At 35.2% G+C, this 18,868-nt stretch overlaps 2 protein-coding genes across 7 annotated transcripts in view; one reads left to right on the top strand and one right to left on the bottom strand.

Annotated features, from left to right (window-relative positions):
• The window catches only part of kcnab1a (potassium voltage-gated channel subfamily A regulatory beta subunit 1a), a 137,835-nt gene extending 130,259 nt beyond the window's left edge, over window positions 1–7,576 (top strand). For 5 of the 6 annotated variants that reach the window (XM_058752197.1, XM_058752195.1, XM_058752199.1 and 2 more), the window contains 6 exons: window positions 2,204–2,289; window positions 4,341–4,461; window positions 4,601–4,695; window positions 4,851–4,971; window positions 6,048–6,136; window positions 6,212–7,576. In XM_058752197.1, coding sequence (XP_058608180.1) covers window positions 2,204–2,289; window positions 4,341–4,461; window positions 4,601–4,695; window positions 4,851–4,971; window positions 6,048–6,136; window positions 6,212–6,301 — 602 coding nt within the window. In that variant the 3' untranslated portion in view covers window positions 6,302–7,576. The remainder of the gene's footprint in view (window positions 1–2,203; window positions 2,290–4,340; window positions 4,462–4,600; window positions 4,696–4,850; window positions 4,972–6,047; window positions 6,137–6,211) is intronic. The other variant, XM_058752194.1, reaches the window with a different exon arrangement.
• Window positions 7,577–11,608: 4,032 nt separating this feature from the next.
• ssr3 (signal sequence receptor, gamma) lies at window positions 11,609–13,326 on the bottom strand. Its single transcript, XM_058751485.1, has 5 exons — window positions 13,084–13,326; window positions 12,679–12,805; window positions 12,445–12,543; window positions 11,994–12,125; window positions 11,609–11,903 (listed from the first exon to the last, which is right to left on the bottom strand). The coding sequence occupies exons 1-5, from the start codon at window positions 13,214–13,216 to the stop codon at window positions 11,837–11,839; spliced, it is 558 nt and encodes a 185-aa protein (XP_058607468.1). The 5' UTR covers window positions 13,217–13,326; the 3' UTR covers window positions 11,609–11,836.
• Between the last annotated feature and the right edge of the window lie 5,542 nt (window positions 13,327–18,868).

Genomic DNA, 18,868 nt, shown 5'->3' with positions numbered 1-18,868 from the left:
TTTTCACGTGGTTCCTTGTATAATACTATGTTATGACCTCAAAACACTTCAACTAACATAACAGGTTCCTTTTCTGACATAGTAAACTTGCTCATTAGCTTACCTGGTACAGCACTGCACTTGTGAAACAAGAGTCACAACACTCAACAGAAGAGCTCAAAGACTTATAGAAGCAAGCTAAAATGACATGGTTGCTGTAACAAATGCATTTTTATCTCAGTGTGATAAAGTGTGATAAAGTATTTACCTTTTACCATCAATCACTACACATTTTATTTTGAAAGTGCTGCAAAAATCGCAAGCCTAGACTACTTAATCATCTGTCGTTCTTACCTTTAAACAATGGACAGATGTGGATGCCTCTCTCTAGCTGTCTGTCTGTCTCATAGGCATGGGCAGGCAGTTCGCTATGCAGTGCTTTTCTGCTGCATTGATGCATAAAGTGTCCAGAGTTTAGCGCTCCTCACTGTGTGCAGTGCATATTAAAGTTCCTCGGTGGCTCTGCAGTCCCCTGACTCTCTCGGCCCTGCTTTCTCACTTTTTGTTTCTTACCTGATTACAATTTCATCAGCATGAAGGGTAAAAGCTAAAGGGAATATGAAGTTACACTGTACTTTATCATTCAATTTTTCCTCATGAGTGCACTTATTGAATTATGTGAAACCACACAAAAGTACGTAATACTCAACTTAATCCACCCAAGCTGAGGCACACAGTGAATGAAACTATATTGTACAATACCAGATTAAGTCACCACCTGAAGTCTGAGATAGCACACACATGTATAAACTGGAAGAAAAAAAAAAAAATCAGTTGAAAAACTGAAAAGGTACTGCAAAATTTTCCGCCTGGACGATATCCGTTAAAAGTGCAGTAAGCGATTTTTGAGAAACGCTGTTGATGTTTAAAAACGCCAAACAAACAGGCCCTATACCAAAAGGATTGCACCCCTAACTTGGTAGCTGTGCCCTCAAACTTATAAAAATGCTATGCAACACATGCAACTCCCACATCGTTGTTGGACACACCCCTTACTGGGGATTGGCTAAGTGTGTCTTGGAGTTTGGTCCGATCCACTTTCAACAGTGTTTCTCAGAAATCGCTTACGGCATCTTTAAATTTACAGACATTTCAGAAATTTCCTTTAGCACTAAAACACAATGCAATGCAATGCGTATTTCAAAACATGGGAAAACACCAATACTGAAAATTCCTTCATATTAAAACTAAAAGACTTTTCTTTGTGTGTAGTGTCGGAACATAGCAGGAGGGAATCAAGTTTGATATCTCTCAAACTTCAGCTCATTGAGTGTCCATAAAAACATTTATGAGAGTGGAGAACGAGGTTGTTGAAGCAGCAATCACACACCACTTTAGAAAATTACACAATTTAGCTAGTTTCCACCAAATTTGACATTTATCTTTGATGGCTTTCAACATAAATGGAAAGAAGCTGAAAAGTGAAATGCTAAGAATGTAGCAATTCTGCCGTTTGAAAAAGAAGTACACTTTATAATACTTTTTAAAAAAGTGTATTTATTATGAAAATAATATATTTAAAAATAATATACTTAAATTATATCTGAATGTTGGTCTTATGTTTTCAGACACTTTGCAGATTTATTGCATATTAATTGCAATTAAATAAAAATGTTTAAATTTACTAGTTTAATTTGAAATCTAATGAGAGTTTATACAGTATATATACTGTATATATAACCTCAATTTTTTTTATATCAACTTCAAATTTGGAACACAACTTATGTAGACTTTAATTTTATAGCAATTTTGGATTTTTAACTATTTTTTAAAATATTTATTTTATAAAAATAAATAAAAATAGTATAATACATTTTCTTTACAGTAAATTTAAACTTTTATAACTTTTTAATATTTTAATTCTATTAAATATCACTTCTGTAATAATCTGCTAATTGTCTTCTTTAAAAAGAGACCAAACTTAGGTCTTTATTCAAAAGCGTTCATGAATTATAATAATTTAACTTTGGATAGTGCACTTTCTTGTGAATTTTCAAAAATGAGGATGACAGTTAAGGGGTTAAAACATGAGGGGTTTTTTTTGTTTTGTTTTGTTTTTTGAAGTACACTACAGGTACACATTCAATAAAAAATCAATTCTATTTAAATTATCTTCTTTTTCACAAGGGTAATAACAGAATTTGTTCATTTTTTGTCTCCACAGAGATCGTCAGAGCCATGACCTACGTGATAAACCAAGGCATGTCCATGTACTGGGGGACCTCACGATGGACAGCTATGGAAATAATGGTAAGTAACATTTTTCTAAACTGCATTTGTCATGACAAAATTCAACGTCACCCTACAGGGCACAGCATTTCACTAGAATTAAAATGTATCACTTGCATGACATGACAGTATTACCGATCACTGATCACTGACTTTCTATAGGACTGAACTCAGGAGCAAACCTTGTTTGCAGAGACAACAAAGTACCCTCTTGTATTTCAGCCTTTATAGTGTATACTGGCCACATCACATATTTTTAGCCCTTTGACGGAAGTCAGTGTTTTGCAGTGCTGTATGTTGCTGTAATTGCAGTGTAGCACAAAGCAGGTTGGCCCAAACTGATATGTTGTAATTAAGCACTGACATTATCAATTCATGGGCGATAAATGGAGGCTTGATCAGGGTTTTTACAGAGAGGACACACACTGATGACCTGTAATTTATGTGACTGTGATAATACCATGTTCTGGTGTCACACCAGATCCATCCCACGTAAACACACCCCCACGACTGGAACTTGTGTTCACAGCCTGAAATGAGCTCTGTACATGCATCTGAAAACAAGGATTCAATGGGGTTGTCATCAGTCATGTGATATTAATATAGACTGTATATAGGGTAGACCAGGACTAGCTGTCACTTTTATTAAAAGTGTCAGTACATACCTAAAGACCTGACAACAGAAAAGCTATCATTATTACAGAAAAAAAGGCTGTTTCTATTCTATTCTATTATGTTGCTGAAAAAGAATTGTAGTAATTTAAGTAATTCATACTTTTATTTATTAAGGATGCGTGAAATTGCTCAAAAGTGGCAGTAAAGACATTTATAGGCCTAAAACAGATTTCTGTTTCAAGTTAATGCTGATTTAAATTTTCTGTTCATCAAAAAATAATGAAAAAAAGTATTACAGTCTCCACAAAAATATTAAACATCACAGTTGTTTTCAGCATTGTCAGTATATTAAAATTCAGCTTTACCAACACAGTTATAGTTTCTATCATGCTTGAGAAAGCCAACTTATTAAAATGCTATTTAAGCAGCTTCTTCTTCTTCTTCTTCTTCTTCTTCTTCTTCATTACCTTCTTCTTCTGAGACTAAATTTGGACTGTCTCCTCCTAGTTTTCAAGCTACAACCACCAAATTTGGGGCCAGACCTTCAGACTGGTCTGACTTGGGTTGCTATATCTTTTCTAACTGATTGGACTTATGATTTTCATTAAATGGACGATCAAAACTATTGTCAAAACTAAGTAACATTGACTTTCACCTCTTTTGTACAATAAGGCTTATAATGTGCGCTGTCTATCACTCGCAAAGCTTAATGACTATCCTAGGACAACATGATAAAAATCATGCATACTAAGCAGCATACTAAAACATGTTATCAATGTGATAAACATGCCAGCAACAAGCTATCAATATGCTAATCATGGTAGAAACAGGTTAGCAACATGCTAATCATGCTAGAAATGTGCTAAATCATCTGTCTAATCTATCTAAACATTCAAACGTCAAGCTCTTATAACTGCTTCAAACTTTCAGGCTAGGCTTTCCCAAGCCAACTTCTAAGTTTGTTCACAAACTTTACTCATCTAATTTTAAATTGAAATAATATTCCACATTATAACTGTTTTTACTGTATTTTTGATCAAATAAATGCAGCTTTGTTGAGCAAAAAGACTTCTTTCAAAAGCATCTTATAGACCAAAAGTTTTGAACAGTAGCCTACTGTATATGAGAACACATTTTTTAACCTTTCAGTCTTGTCTGAATGTGGTTTTATTGTTCACTCTCTACCTATCAGCGATAATAAAAATGTAAACTTTCAGATTGAAGGACAGAAATAAGTATTTGAAACCAACGTAAGTTCACGCTGAGAAAACAAGCATTTCTATAAATATTTTAAACTAAACCAGCAAGTGTAATATCTGCAATATCTGATGGTACATTGGACAAATTATAAGAATGTGTAGGTCATATGTTGAAATTCTAGCTATTACAAATATACTGTACATACTGTATATATTTTGTTATGAAAATGTAATGTAAATATTATTTTCTCTTTATAGGAAGCATATTCTGTAGCGAGGCAGTTTAACCTGATTCCTCCAGTGTGTGAGCAGGCAGAGTATCATCTCTTCCAGAGGGAGAAGGTCGAGGTGCAGCTGCCTGAGCTCTACCATAAGATAGGCAGGTGTCAATCAATCATCATTTACTCACTCAATCTCACTCAATGATACTGTCAAATTTAGAGAATTCATCAGCGAGAGCATATAGCAGCTGCTTATCTTGGTCATAAATATTACCTTGATTCTGTTTTGGACTGTAGGTGTGGGTGCCATGACATGGTCTCCTTTGGCCTGTGGGATCATCACTGGAAAGTATGAAAACGGTATCCCAGAATCCTCCAGGGCAGCTATGAAGGTACCAAGTTAAAGGCAAATTTAATCATAATTTGCTAGAATTTTCTAGAAACTTACGGCTGCATATACACGATGACAAATCAAATATTTATTTTCTGCCATGTATCTCCCTACCTTACTCTACTCGTCTACTTCTCTTGTCTTTTTGTCTTGAAGTCATACCAGTGGCTGAAAGACAAGATAGTCAGTGATGACGGACGAAAGCAGCAGGCAAAGCTGAAAGAACTCGGTCATATCGCTGAGAAGTTGGGCTGCACTTTGCCTCAGCTCGCCGTAGGTAAGAATTATCCTATTGACACTTTTACAGAGTTGTCTTACCAATTAGTCTAGGCTTCTGAGCTAGCAGAGCTCACGCAGTTTTTGGTTCTTGTTCTTAAATTATTGCCGAAGAGATGTTGTAAAGAATTTGCTGCACTGACACAACCAAGAAGGTGTACAAATATATATATATATATATATATATATATATATATATATATATATATATATATATATATATTTTTTTTTTTTTTTTAAAGAAGCTATTTGTTAGTATTTCTTGTGAGCATTCCTGGTTGCAATAGGTAAAACATGTTTATTCCATGCTTTTTAAGAGCCCTCCAAAAACTTTCACTGATAAAATTTCCTATTGTATATACAGTACAGTTCAAAAGTTTGGGGTCAGTAATTAACTGTTTGATTGGTTGTTGGTTGGTTGGTTGGTTGGTTGGTTGGTTGGTTGGTTGGTTGGTTGGTTGGTTGGTTGGTTGGTTGGTTTAAATGGTTTTATTCAGCCAGGACACATCAAATTACTCAAAAGTGACAGTAAAGACATTTATAAAGTTACGGAAGATTTCTGTTTCAAATAAATGTTGAATTTTCTATTAATCAAATAATCCTTATAAAAAAAATAAGCACAATAAGCATCACACAACTGCTTTCAAAATGAAGAATAATAAGACCCTGAAGACTGCAAGGCTGTTGAAAATTCAGCTTTGTCATCACAAGAATAAATTACATTTTAAAATATATTTAAAAATATTTTTAATTGTAATAATTACTGTGTTTTTATCAAATATATAGCATTGGTGAGCATAATAGACCAAAACATAAAAACCCAAACTTTTGAAAGGTAGTGTTTATATAATCAGTACTCATGGGAAACATACATGAAGAAATATGATTTTTGACCACATAATGGTGTAGTAACAGTATCTACCAGCAGAGGCTACTGCTGATGCTGGCCAACCAAACACAACCATAATACTGCAATTCAGACTTACTTTTAGCTCCATTTTGCCACCTAAAGTCCACAACTTGTAATTTGCTGAGAGGATTGTTTTAAAAACTTCTGTCATCACTTTTTCTTTCCAGCATGGTGTCTGCGGAACGAGGGAGTGAGCTCGGTACTACTAGGAACCTCAAATGCAGAACAGCTAACTGAAAACCTGGGAGCCATACAAGTAAGGAAATTAATTGACTTTCTATGCATCTATTAATTTACAGAAGTTCCCTGACTAACTTCTCTGCACATTCAGGTTCTTCCAAAGATGACATCCCACGTGGTCTCGGACATTGATCATATACTTGGGAACAGGCCATACAGTAAGAAGGACTATCGGTCCTAGGAGCTCTGGACGCAGGCTCAGGGTGAAGAGAGATATGTATGTAGCAGTGTTTGTGCCCTAGTGGTTCCTGCTCTGAATCTGTTTTCATCATCGGTCAGACCTCTCTCTGAAGCCTTAGAGTGTCATCCTCCATAACCTGTACCTGCATCCTCTCTGTTTCTGCTAGTGTGCCTTTGCACCCAAACACAGCAAGAATCCCCTCGACTGGTGTCCAGGTGTCACCTTGTTACGGCACCTTGCAGGAGAGCTTCACTCACAAATGTGATCTATGAACCTTATAAACACCCATGCTTGGCCTCTGCTCTCAAAACCATCAGCCACCGGGATGTCTGGCGGTATTAGCACACAGAGTGAAGGAACAGAGCATGTCGCCCTCTTGTGTTCAAACGCAACAACTGCAAACCTGTTTCACAGACTGTAGAGCACAGACTGAGTGGAACAATGTGCATTCACAAAGATTCGAGCTGTTTTGCCTGTGCAAGAATGCCTGTATTGATATTTTATGACGGATCATTTAAAGAGATTATGCGTGTTTGCTTTATAATGTGAGCCAAAGGTACATGTGATAGAAAAATAAGTAAATGCACACATCTGACTTGTAGGAAATTACTTGAACGAGGGTAGCATAAATCTATAAATACATGCTTACTGAACATGCAACTGTATTATAAACTGACCTCAATCGGTACCGCAGTCTAAATATACATTATTAGAGTTGATCTGACATGTGTAGAATATATTATGCCAGCAGTCTAATGCATCCATGGTAATGTTTGATTATAAATAAGTGACTTGTTTTTCCTTTTAGTAACAGTATGGAAGATATTCAGAGGGAAACAACCTAAAAAGATACCCTTGTGAAAAAGAAGTGTGTTTAATTGTAATGAATGTGCACTTTTAGTGTACTTCCAATTAAAAAAAAAAAAAAAAAAAAAAAACTGTACTTTCAAGTACACTTTCATGACCATGTTTCTTAATACACTTAATTGGAGTTTTAAGAAGTCAAATGAAAGGATTTACTTTAAAGTGCATTTTTAAATCATTTTGTTTTAATAATTATGTTGTTGTGCTTTAAAAGAAGTACACTTATTTTATAAGTACATATTATACATATTAAAGCACATGTAAAATACTGACTATAATTTTAACTGTAGTGTGTTATTTGTAGTGTGTAGTGTGTTATTCCATTTAAAGTTACTATATTTTAAATGTACGTCGTCATTACAAATGTGTAATTACATATATATTTAAATACATTATATATAGGTTTCAATGTAAATTAATTGAAAGTATGTCTTAGTTTAAGATATTTATGTCATAAATGCTTGTCAGTACATTTGACAGTACACTTAAACCACATTTCAAAGACAAAATAAATAATTATGAAATTACAAATAAAGATGAAGTCTGAAGTCCTGTTGAAGTGGATCAAAAAACACTCAAAAGTTTAGCTGACTGCATTTAATATAAATTTCAATTGTAATAAATTTTCATTTTCCAAAACAATATTACATTCAGTTTGCACTTAAGTATATTCTTAAATAAGTGCATTATTTCCATAATAAGTACTCTTTTTAAAAGTATTCTAAAGTCTTCTTTTTCACAAGGGTAGTTCACCCAAAACCCACTGGGTCACTTGTTGTTTCTGACCCAATAGACCTTCACTGTATGGACAAAAACAGTTGTCAACTGATGTTTAAAGAGATGTATAAAAAGAAACAAGACTGAGGGTCAGTGAATTACGAGTTTTCATTTAGGGGTGGACTGTCGCTTTAAGAATCAAGGAGCTCCCAATATGCATGGCAGCATTGAGATATAATGGGAGCAAATCTGATTTACTGTTTGCGGGTGCCTCATGTTTGATTTTATAGCTCTTGCTCGCCCTACTTGAAAGCCATACTTTATCATGCCCTAGATATGTTAAACACAGATGAGCTGCTTTACCCTGTAGTATTTCAATTCTTAGAGTGTTTAGATGAATTTGAAACTTGTTGGAATTTGACATGAGCAAACAAGATGGTTCTGTATAGAAAAAATTAAGTGTGAAACTTCAAAGAAGCACAGAAGGCTTTATGAGATCCTTGTGTACATAGTGTTACCTTTAGTCTCCCTGCGGAGTGCCTTGATTCTCACCTGCATGAACATTAGGGCTTGCCCATTCTCCCATGGGTCCATGAGTGTAATACTGTGAGCTTTTCTCAATTGTAAATGATGTCTTTTACAAAAACAAAGAAATCACACCACATGGTGACTATTGTTTTCTAAAGTTTGTAACATTGTTTCTGAGAAAAGAGGAGCTGTTGGATACACAGGCTGTTCTGGATCTCTGCATCAGGGTCTTTTATCATATCATGCATCTCTCTCCCTGTATGGCAGCAGTGTACTTCTGTAAATATAAATATGTAAACAGTACATAGAGGTAGATTATATGCTTGAAATAAAAATGCATAAGGCCAGTAAACCCATGTGTGTTTCCTTATTGGGCAATATACCGGTAGACACAATAAGCTGGTGAAATTTTGTATTATCGCAATTAGGTTCACATGGCATTGGAGTTTGGCTCACATTCCTTTTTTTTTTTTTTTAAATGGAGAGGGTGATTTATGACCTGTACTGCAGGCATCCACCAGGGGGCTATTGAAATTTTTCAGGATATGTGAGGAACACCTGGTTCTGTTCCGAAAGAACTGCATGATGAAATTTTAATCATGATCGCATTCTCTACATGTCTTGATTTATTAAGCATAATTGTCTGCGATATTTGCCTGCTGGTTATTTATCCTGATTTTATTTTGCATTGGTAACAAGCCTCCACAAAGCTTTCATGGTTGCTTTTGCTAGATGTCAACGGTTTAAATGCCTCAGAGCTTCTTTCTTAAATCGATACATGTTCTGCTTAGTGGTTTGCTTAATCTTCCCAACCTGGCATATTAATACATATTATTACTCATATTAATACAGAGAAAAAGACACAGCTAGTAGACAAGAAAAAAATAATAAAATGATACTAATGTCATTATTTTCCTGACTGATAAAAATTGAGCATGACTCGTTCAGTCAAACCGGAAGGTATAGTGTAACACTATTATTTGAAATCATTTGTTTCAGTCATTTGAGTTCACCAAATACCAAGTGCCACCCATAAGTTAAAATGCAGTAGGTCTTAAAGTGACAGCAGCGTAATATTCACTTCAAGAAGGGGAGCCCATTTGTAGGGACATTCCAAATAAAGGTGAATCCATTCACTAAGGTCCCTTCCACATGTCCATTAGAAAAGTGTACACGTGATGGTCAGGAACTTAGTAACTTTATTGTTCACGGTCATGTGACCCAGGGTAGTGAGTCTTTATGATTCATTTCAAAGTTAGTGGGAGAGTCTGAGTTCATATGTAAACAATAATTCAATAATTCTGGTGTACACAAATTTAAAACTTCCATATAGGCCTTTCTGCCATATCGGACGAAACAATAACATGAAATCAATAAGATGATGCCGATCACGAAAACTAATAGCAGAGTTAGGTAAGAATCTTGTATTGCAGTTTTCTCGATTGTTAATTTAATATAACTGATTTTAGTTGGCCCATTTTCCCAAACCGTTAATTCAGTTCTCAAAACAAAGACACATTTCTCAAAAAGTTTAACAATGAGTGAGTTAAACATATAGGCAGCAAAACTGATGACACCAATCAGAATCTCTGCCTCCTAACAACGGAGAGAGAAGAGAGCTGAACGAATAATATACATGGGTTTTATACTTACACATTCAGTATAATTACAGTACAGTACCAGTACATGATGGGAATTTCACTCTTCTGTATGTACAGTAAACTGTAGCACATGTTGTACACCTTCAAACGTGTGACTGTCAAATTGTATTTGTAACCATTTTTTATGTGTAGAACTGAGAAATGACTGCCTAGAGATATAGTCTTGTGTCAGGAGACCAGGAAACTGCTATAGTACTGTACACTGTAATGAAATTTGACCAAATGTGCAGAGGATGCTGAATTTACTTTTTTTAATTGTATTTTGTACTGTACTGTATTGTGGTGCATACCAAGTTCATATACAATTCTTTGATATTTGATCTTTTCTAGTGTTTTTCATCTACTGCAATATTTCTTTACGGTAGTAAAATGAAAACGATCTGTTCCCAAAAGTTCATTACTGAATTATTATTATTATCTGTAATTTAATTTATGTTGTATACTGTAATAGACATTGAGCTGCAAAAATAATTCCTGAATCCTAATAAGAGCTTTTTGTTAAGTGTTATTGATCTCATGAGTGTTCACTGGGCAGGAAAGTCATCTGTGTATTTTAATTGTTTGTAAGCATTAAAGAATACCTGTAATAACTAGATTGAAAAGTTTGAAAGACAATTTTATGCTGGCTTGTCTTAAAGTCTTGTTTAAGAAACATAAATAGTTTGGTCAGTTAGATGTTCTAGATGTTTGCTAAAGTGTTGCTAGTTGGTTGCTAGGATATTCTGGATGGTTGCTAGGCTTTTGCTATGCAGTTGCTGGGGTGTTGCTAGACTATTGATAGTGTTCTGGGTGATTACAGACATTCCCACCTCTGGTAATAACAGAATGTCTTCTTTAATGATACAAGCTCAGAAACATTTATAACCTCTTGAAGTTTTTTACATTGTGTATTGACTTGGTGCCATGATGCATATTGAAATGTTATTTATTTTTCATTTTAAACAGTATAGATGATTACTTAATGGTAATGCAATATTTGTGAACACAACTGTGCACGTCAAGACAATAAACCCCCAAAACTATGCATGCTTGCTTTGGTGTTGCCACCCCTTTGCCACCCTAAATATTATTTTCTAGATCCGCCCCTGATCTGCAGGATCCAAAGAAGAGACTTTAAGTTTTCTAAAGCATGTAGTATAAACATTCTCAAATTTAAAATATTTAGAAAACTTGATTATAAAATGTGCATTTATTTGCAATAATTATATTGACAGAAAAATGCTTATGAGGAAATGACATTGTATTTCATTGCTCTCTTCACCAAGTGCATTCCAATGGATGAAACTAAAGAAAAATACATTATTATTATTATCAATTAATAAAGTCTATACTCAATGTTTTATTTTTATTACATTTGATTAATTTCCTTGCATTTGCATCTTGTTCTATTATAATTATTTGTCTTACTGGTATCATAAATGCCATTATTTACAGCCGAATTAACTATGTTTTATCCTTATTATTTTTTTACTGATATCTAACATTTTAGTCACATTACCCTCCACATCCCTTATATTAAAATATATGACAAAATACATGAGTAAACAGTCTTTTATTGGTACAAAACAAAAACAAGAGAAGACCAGACAAAAAAGGCCTTAACCAATCATGAATTTCATGAAACTTCAACAGATGAAATGATAAACGCCCTCCTAAAAGATAACAAACCTCCTTTAACAAATTGCCTTGCCTTGCCTGCCCCCACCCCCAATCCCATAATCCTCTCATTTGTTTGTTCCTCGATCCTCCTAATGCAGTCAGTCTTTTATTTGGACCCCGTGGACAGCAGGGCGATCAGACCTGAAGAGGCACTAATGGACAGAATGTAGTTCCTATGACAGACATATAAGGTAAGCGTTAGACATCTGGACCAATCAATAGGCTTCAACAGACACAAAGACTAAATATTACAGTAAACTTACACTGTTGGATTGAAGTTCTTCAGCAAGAAGAAAGAGGCAATGATGACAATCAAGAGGAACAGAGTGTTGTTGTAAAAGATGGAAAAAGTGGTGGCCTCGTAATCAGCAACCTCATTCTTCTTCCACAGGATCCTGCAACAAAGACTCGCTGTTAGCAACAGAGAACTTCCAAAATGAGGCATATTTAAGACAGCAGACCAGCAGGATACATATAAAGCATTTATTGCAATCACCGGTGTGTTGTCATTTTTATCTAAAACAAAAACTATTAAAAATAAATACTAAAAACAAAAATTAAAAATGCTGCTTTGAGTACTAGAACTGAAATAAGCTCAAGTTAAAGAACTAGAATTACTAGTGAAATCAAAAGAAAAACAAGAAATAAACCAAAGCTATATAGAAATATTAAAATAAAAGCTATTTAAGGTAATGAACACAATACTATATACACCTCTCGTCCTTCTCTTTGCGGGACATTTTGCGGTTATCGGCTTCAGAGAGCTTGCGGGTCACTTCCTTGGACACGGCGTCTTCACGTTTCTGAGCGACCCTGAAAGTAAAGTACAAAATGATTAACTCAGTCTTCTAGTAAAGTTGACAAAAGCTATAAGGGTCTCAGAAAACAGGGCGAAAAGAAACAGAATGCATTGAAACAACGTGCGAGGTTTCATTTAGATATTCTTACTTGTGCTTGAGGACAAATTTGACGTTCTTGTAAGCAAAGGCAACCAGGTAGGTGCTGACTAGAGTCATGACTGCATACAGCACTGCAGACTGGACCAAATCCATATGCCAGATCCTCCAAAACAGCCCTGTTACAAAATAATACATATGCAAGAACGAGATGAGAACGAAATAATTTAGCTACAATTTATTTACAATGAATGTGAAACCGTAACAGTCAGGTGATCATCAGTCGTCAGAGAGACCACAAATAAAGTGTTGCATAAACGCTTTAAGTGAGAATCTACTTACTTAACTAAACTTTAGAATAGAATAGAACTATTTAGGCAGCTCCCTTTTGAGACATAACCTATACTTCAGGAGGAATGCTGAGAGTCTCATTAGCAGGGACAGATGAGGAACTTACAGATAGGGATCGCGGACACGATTAGCGCATTGCCGTAGAACAGCGCCGTAGATTTCGCCGACAGGTTTCTGCTGAAGTCCTGCAGGAGAAGATCCTCCTCTGACTGCTGTTTGTTGCCGCCTTTTGGTGCCATGTCTCCGGTCTGCGCTCCTCTGCGATTCTTGGCTTGAGTGAAAAGAGACAGACACGTATGTGATCCGAATGGATGAAGCGCTTACGCCGCGTCAGCACAAACAGTGACGTAGAATTGATGCGCGCAGAGGCAGAGCTCAAGAAGTCTCGCGGAGCTGCTGCCCTCTAGTGTCCGGGAGGAGCAACCGTTTACCCAATAATTCAATGTTCTTTCTAATCTATACGTTGTTGTTTTTGTTTTGTTTTTGTTTTGTTTTTTCATCTTGCCATACCAGCCGTAGTAACCGAGTCCTGTCAAACGACCAAAACAACAACAAAAAAAGAACAAAAAAAAAAAACGAATTTGATTATTATGTCCATACATATATTATAATTTTACCTATAAGTTTGATAAAATGTATGTTTTATAAAATAAAAAAAGAAAAGAAACACATGTATATTCATTGACCACCAGATGGAGACAGATATTAAAGTTTACGGAAAAGTTAAAGAACGTTTGACTATGGTAATGAGCATATATATATATATATACACACACACACACACACACACACATATAATGAGACCATGTACTTCCTTTGTTATTATCTTAGTTGTAAGTATTACATGACATTAGTTCAGATTAATCTGTTCACTAACTCAGAAATCGTGCCCTAAACAAATGACTTATTAGATGCTAGCCTATATTAGCTAATTAATATTAACATATCGATATAACATATCGTTTTTTGTTTGTCGTTTGTTTATTCTGAACAGTTTTAATGAATTTATGCGCCTTTGTTAAATAGTAAACATGTATTATTTGGAAGTATTTTGGGGAATACAAATAGTGATTATGCCCTAAACTATAGGCTGTATTAATTCTTGCTTAAATCTTTATGCATAAAGCCACATTTATTTAAAAGGTCCAACATTTTCACAGATATGCATGCCTATGTGTTTATTTTCATTAGATTGGTTCTATATTTGTTGTTAAGTGATCTAAACAGGCAAGTTTCAGTCTTGCTTTACCTCCTTTGTTGTGAATTGATACACTGCAGATAAAAAAAAAACAAAGCAAATAAAAAAACCTGATCCTAACTTTTCCCTCCCAGGACAGGCTGTTAAAAGTTGAAAACAAAATGTGACACTGAGATGTTTTGAAGTATTGTCTGAAATTTAATTCGTAATACAACAAAGGTAGACTTTTATTGCTGAATCACAATGTAGAAAGGCTTACTGAGACAATGGTGTCTCTCTGTCTACTTTTCTTTTTCAGCTCAACAGCGACTGAAGTATCATTCAGTTTCTTTAGGGAAGAAACTCAGCCTGCCACCCAACCAGCATAAATGTTTTTTTTTTTTTTTTTAATGTCTGAGACATCATATCTCTGTGAAGAGAAGTTTGGAACAGATCATTTTTTTATGGACACTGAGCTGGGATTTTAGGTACCCTGGAGCTGGTGATTTTTTGTACTCTACATAGGAGATTAAATTACACTTTTTACCACCAAGTCACCTGATAACTTAATGACATTTACATAACAACAACTTTGAACTGGGTTTGGAAAGCCAGAAGCACAGATGATAAAATAATAATTGTGAGGAGAGAAAGAAATGAGAATGAATTTGAATTGAGAACTAGCTGACTGTACACAGCATTGCACAATGATTGTAGATGATAAAGTAAAGCAGAACGCACCAGGGAAATACTAGTCAGGGCAAAGTTCAGATAAACACATCCTGGGTTTCCCCGGTCAACAAAGGGCAGTTATGAAATGGGTGTAGACCTCAGGGTTTGTTTCTTTATTTGACATCAGAATGACTAGCAGCCTAGTCATGGCAGCTGGTTTGATCACATTTGTACCTCTTTCTGGAGAATAGGTGGATCCGTTCAATGACAGCCAGTTATGCATGTGACGGTGCTTTGATCCGAAAGCACCTGACTTTAAGAGGTTGCATATGATGACTGTGCTGACAGCGTTGTGTATTCTGTCAGTAGGACTTGCTTGTTCTCTTGCCATTTTTAGATCTAGGGCGTATTCAAAATGCATGGCAGGATTTGTAAATGGTAGATTGCCAAATGCAGCATTAAAGAAAAAAAGATTTGTAGTGAACCGCTTACGCTATTCAGAAAGACAGATGAAAACAACATGACTGTGCAAAAAGCAAAGAAATAGGAGATCAGAAAACTTGGTTGTGTCAGCCAAGGCTTGGTTGTGATGACAGAGTTTTCATTTTTGGGTGAACTATCCCTTTACTAATCGTCATGCTCATGTGCAGGCTTATATAAGATGCATAAACGTGCACATGCATTTATGTGTCCGGTGCATCTGTGTTTTAGATATCTTTTACAGGTGTCTTTTTCCAAGTGTTTCCCCTGCCTGCAGAACGAGACGTTGGGATAGGCTCCAACATCCCTTAGATAAGCGGTTTAAAGAGTGGATAAATAAATGGATGTGTTCAATCCTTGGTGTTTCTAGCAAGGTGCGTGGTTTACCATTTGAGTTGCATTAACACCTTTTTATTCCTTTTCAATAGAGGAAATGTGACGCAAGGAAGGATGCTGGTATCCCTCCTTGCTAGATGTGCTAACACATCTCACAAACTGGGAACGCTGTCCCAGACCCACAAATATTTCAGATAGTCATAACATAATAAAACACTGAAACTGAAAGAGTTCCTTTCAAAATCGTGATGAATAAACCAAACAGTCAAATGTACTACTGCATTTCACTCAAATATTAAACTCAAATGTTATTTGAACAAAGTTATTGATTATATTAAACAGAACAAAATGAGTTACAGCTTTGCTTCAGACTCTGAAAGGATAGTAAATGTTGAAATTACGTGTTAATGTTTTGCACGAGATCTGTTAGTGTTTAATGTTCTGTTATGCTGATTTAAAAGGGTTTCAGGAGTAAAACCTGTATAGGTCAAGGATGGGCCAAAGAATGAAATGATTCTTTGTTTAAAAAGTGGTAATAGCACAGTTTTTGCAAGTTACAGACTGTTGCAAACTAGCAGTTAATGTTTCCATTTTTAACAGATTCAACTAAACACAACAAAACAAAATATTTAAAGGGATACTCCAACCCAAAATGAAAATTTTGTCATTAATCACTTACCCCCATGTCGTTCCAAACCCGTAAAAGCTTTGTTCGTCTTCGGAACACAATTTAAGATATTTTGGATGAAAACCGGGAGGTTTATGACTGTCCCATTGACTGCCAAGTAAATTACACTGTTAAGGCACAGAAAAGTATAAAAACCATCGCCAAAATAGTCCATCTGCCATCAGCGGTTCAATCTGAACTTTATGAAGCGACGAGAATACTTTTTGTACGCAAAGAAAATAAAAATAACGACATTTATTCAACAATTCATCTCCTCTCTGTCTCTCTGTGTCAGCATAGCGCCATTTTGGAGAGCATACGATGGACGCAAAGTGCGTACACTATTCTCTGTCATCAGTAACCCATGGATATTGTACGTTTATTCACGCTTTGATTTGAACGGAAACGGCTTATCCATGCTTTAAATATCTTAAATTGTGTTCCGAGGACGAACAAAGCTTTTACTGGTTTGGAACGACATGGGGGTAAGTGATTAAAGACAAAATGTCCTTTTTGGGGTGGAGTATCCCTTAAAGTGGAGTGTTTAACTGTATATTAAGCAACATTCTTTTTTACTGAACTCAAATTAAACAAATTTATAGTAATCTGTTTCCTCAATAATTTCTGTAAAAATACTAAATCTTTTCTTGTATTCTGGGTGTTTTCCATGCCATTTCTATGTCATTCTATGCAGAGTAATTAGTGCTTTGATGTGCAGTTGCTAGGTTAACTGGTATTCATGGTGGTTTTATCAAGTTTTGTCATCTGCTAGACAAAAGTCCTAACACAAAAATGCCTAATTTCTCAAAAAAGCATACATTTCCTCAACTAAAAGTACAATTTTAGGTATCATTCATGATGTTACTCAAGAACTGCATCCCGTTATGGAAGTCAATACTAAATTAGAATCTGAAATGGCTTTTTGTTTGTAATAAGGGTCATGATGTTCTTCAGAAGCACAGAGCACATGCTTAGCCTGAGGCCAAAGGCGTGAGGGTTACACTGGCCTGCCAAGGCCGCTTGCTAAAGCAAACAACGAAAAGAGAGGGAAAGAAAACCTCAAGACATTGACATTTTGGCAGGAGAGGAAAGCTCATTCATCTATCTGCATCTGAAAGGTCACTGTGTTTTGTGCAGCGTCAACCCTGCGTGTGAAGAACACGGGAGATGGAAAAACAAACTTGGTGTGACCACTCAAAAAGCAAAAACAACACAGCAGGGACTCCAACAAAAAGCGGAGGTGGAGGGTTAAATAAAAAAATAAAAAAAACTCAGCTGCTCTTTGACTTTAAAATTGACCTTTTCATCTAAGGAAAGACCAGAACAAATACTGAAGAAGAGACAGAAACAGGCGGAAATAATGACTGCTGAGTTAGCTTGACATTATGGTCATCAAAGTGTGCGTGCCCAAAATGACTTCACCGTTTGTGCATCTTTGAAGATACACAAGGAAAGAAGAACATATGGTTTTGTGTGAGCTATTATTATGTGGCCAATATGCTGAACAAACACATATTGTGCATAAACAGACACATGCAGAATTCGTGTGACTACATATGGCAAAAAGGATCTGGGTTGGAAAAGTAAATATGATGCTATGAACTAAATCACAGATAGGTTTGTAGTGTTTGTTGAATTTAAGCCATCCAGTTTGAAACTACTTCAATGTGACTGTGTGCAAATATGTGAAAAAAAGAGCAGAAATGAGTACACCTCATTAAACATACTGGTATATTTCTTTTTATGGTAACACTTTACAATAAGGTTCATTAGTTAACAACATTTGTAAACATGAACTAGGAATGAACAATACTTCTACAGCATTTATTAATCTTAGTTAATGTTAATTTCAGCATTTACTAATGCATTATTAAAATCATAAGTTGTGTTTGTTAACATTAGTTAATGTACTGTGAACTAACATGAATAAACAATGAACAACTGTATTTTCATTAACTAACATTAACAAATAGTGTAATAAATGCATTGTTCATTATTTGCTCATGTTAGTTAATACATTAACTAATGTTAATAAATGACACATTGTAAAGTGTTACCCTTTTTATATATATATATATTATTTTTTGGTAATTTGTAGATTTGCTGGAACTTTATATTTTCAATGAACACTAATATGTCTAAATTGTTGAAATTGTTAGGTTTCATAGGAGATCATGTATTTATTTGTGCTGTTTAATGTAGTTCATTAGACACAGACTATTGAAGGTAACCTATGCAAACTACTCTTTGAAGTATGCACTTCCTTCTGCATTTTTAGTACAAGGAAGCTCATACTTATGTTAATGTTTCACCTCAGAAAAAAATAACAAGCATTTATTTTTTACCTAAAAGAATATGCCTTAGTTTCTTTTCACTCTTTGCTTGTCTGTGTCCAGACAGGCTTTCAGTCTGTGTATTAGTTACGGGATTTTTAGTGTTTATTTTTGTAGGTTACAATAGGTGGCGATTAGTGACTTTTTTGTGTGAGTCTTTGAATCATTCGCTGACTAAAAAACACTTATTCATCTGTTTAGTAACACCACTATTGCCCACACACAA

This window comes from Onychostoma macrolepis, chromosome 18, assembly GCF_012432095.1.
Source record: "Onychostoma macrolepis isolate SWU-2019 chromosome 18, ASM1243209v1, whole genome shotgun sequence".
NCBI lineage: Eukaryota > Metazoa > Chordata > Actinopteri > Cypriniformes > Cyprinidae > Onychostoma > Onychostoma macrolepis.
This window is presented reverse-complemented; position numbering and strand designations above follow the sequence as displayed.

Excerpts from the sequence above, each read along its gene's own strand:
- ssr3 (XM_058751485.1), bottom strand. The coding sequence starts at position 13,216 with ATGGCACCAAAAGGCGGCAACAAACAGCAGTCAGAGGAGGATCTTCTC. Across the intron at positions 12,806-13,083 it reads CGTGTCCGCGATCCCTATCT|GGCTGTTTTGGAGGATCTGG; the intron begins GTAAGTTCCTCA and ends ATTTTGTAACAG. Across the intron at positions 12,544-12,678 it reads AAATTTGTCCTCAAGCACAA|GGTCGCTCAGAAACGTGAAG; the intron begins GTAAGAATATCT and ends CTTTACTTTCAG.